This window comes from Aptenodytes forsteri, unplaced genomic scaffold (assembly GCF_000699145.1).
Source record: "Aptenodytes forsteri isolate BGI_AS27 unplaced genomic scaffold, ASM69914v1 Scaffold26, whole genome shotgun sequence".
Classification (NCBI taxonomy): domain Eukaryota; kingdom Metazoa; phylum Chordata; class Aves; order Sphenisciformes; family Spheniscidae; genus Aptenodytes; species Aptenodytes forsteri.
In genome coordinates, this window is record NW_008794125.1 from 2,690,263 (window position 1) to 2,690,490 (window position 228).

Consider the following 228-nt stretch of genomic DNA (forward strand, 5'->3'; position numbering starts at 1 on the left):
GGGGCTGGTGCTGCCGCGGCCTCTGCTGAGCTGCGCTCTGTGCTGTTGCAGGTGATGGGCATGGTCCGTGTCCCCCTCTACACCCAGAAGGACCGCATGGGCGGGCTGCCCAACTTCCTGGGCAACTCCTTCGTTGGAACCGCCAAATTCCAGCTGCTCTTTGCCCTGAAGATCTTGAACATGGTGCCGGAGGAGAAGCTGGCCGAGGCGGGGGGTGCCACAAAGAAG

At 63.2% G+C, this 228-nt stretch overlaps 1 protein-coding gene across 1 annotated transcript in view; it reads left to right on the forward strand.

Annotated features, from left to right (window-relative positions):
* NUDT16L1 (nudix hydrolase 16 like 1) overlaps nucleotides 1–228 on the forward strand; it is a 2,332-nt gene that overhangs the window by 1,150 nt on the left and 954 nt on the right. The window contains exon 2 of the mRNA XM_009277627.1: nucleotides 52–228. This exon is cut by the window's right edge and continues 1 nt beyond it. Coding sequence (XP_009275902.1) covers nucleotides 52–228 — 177 coding nt within the window. The remainder of the gene's footprint in view (nucleotides 1–51) is intronic.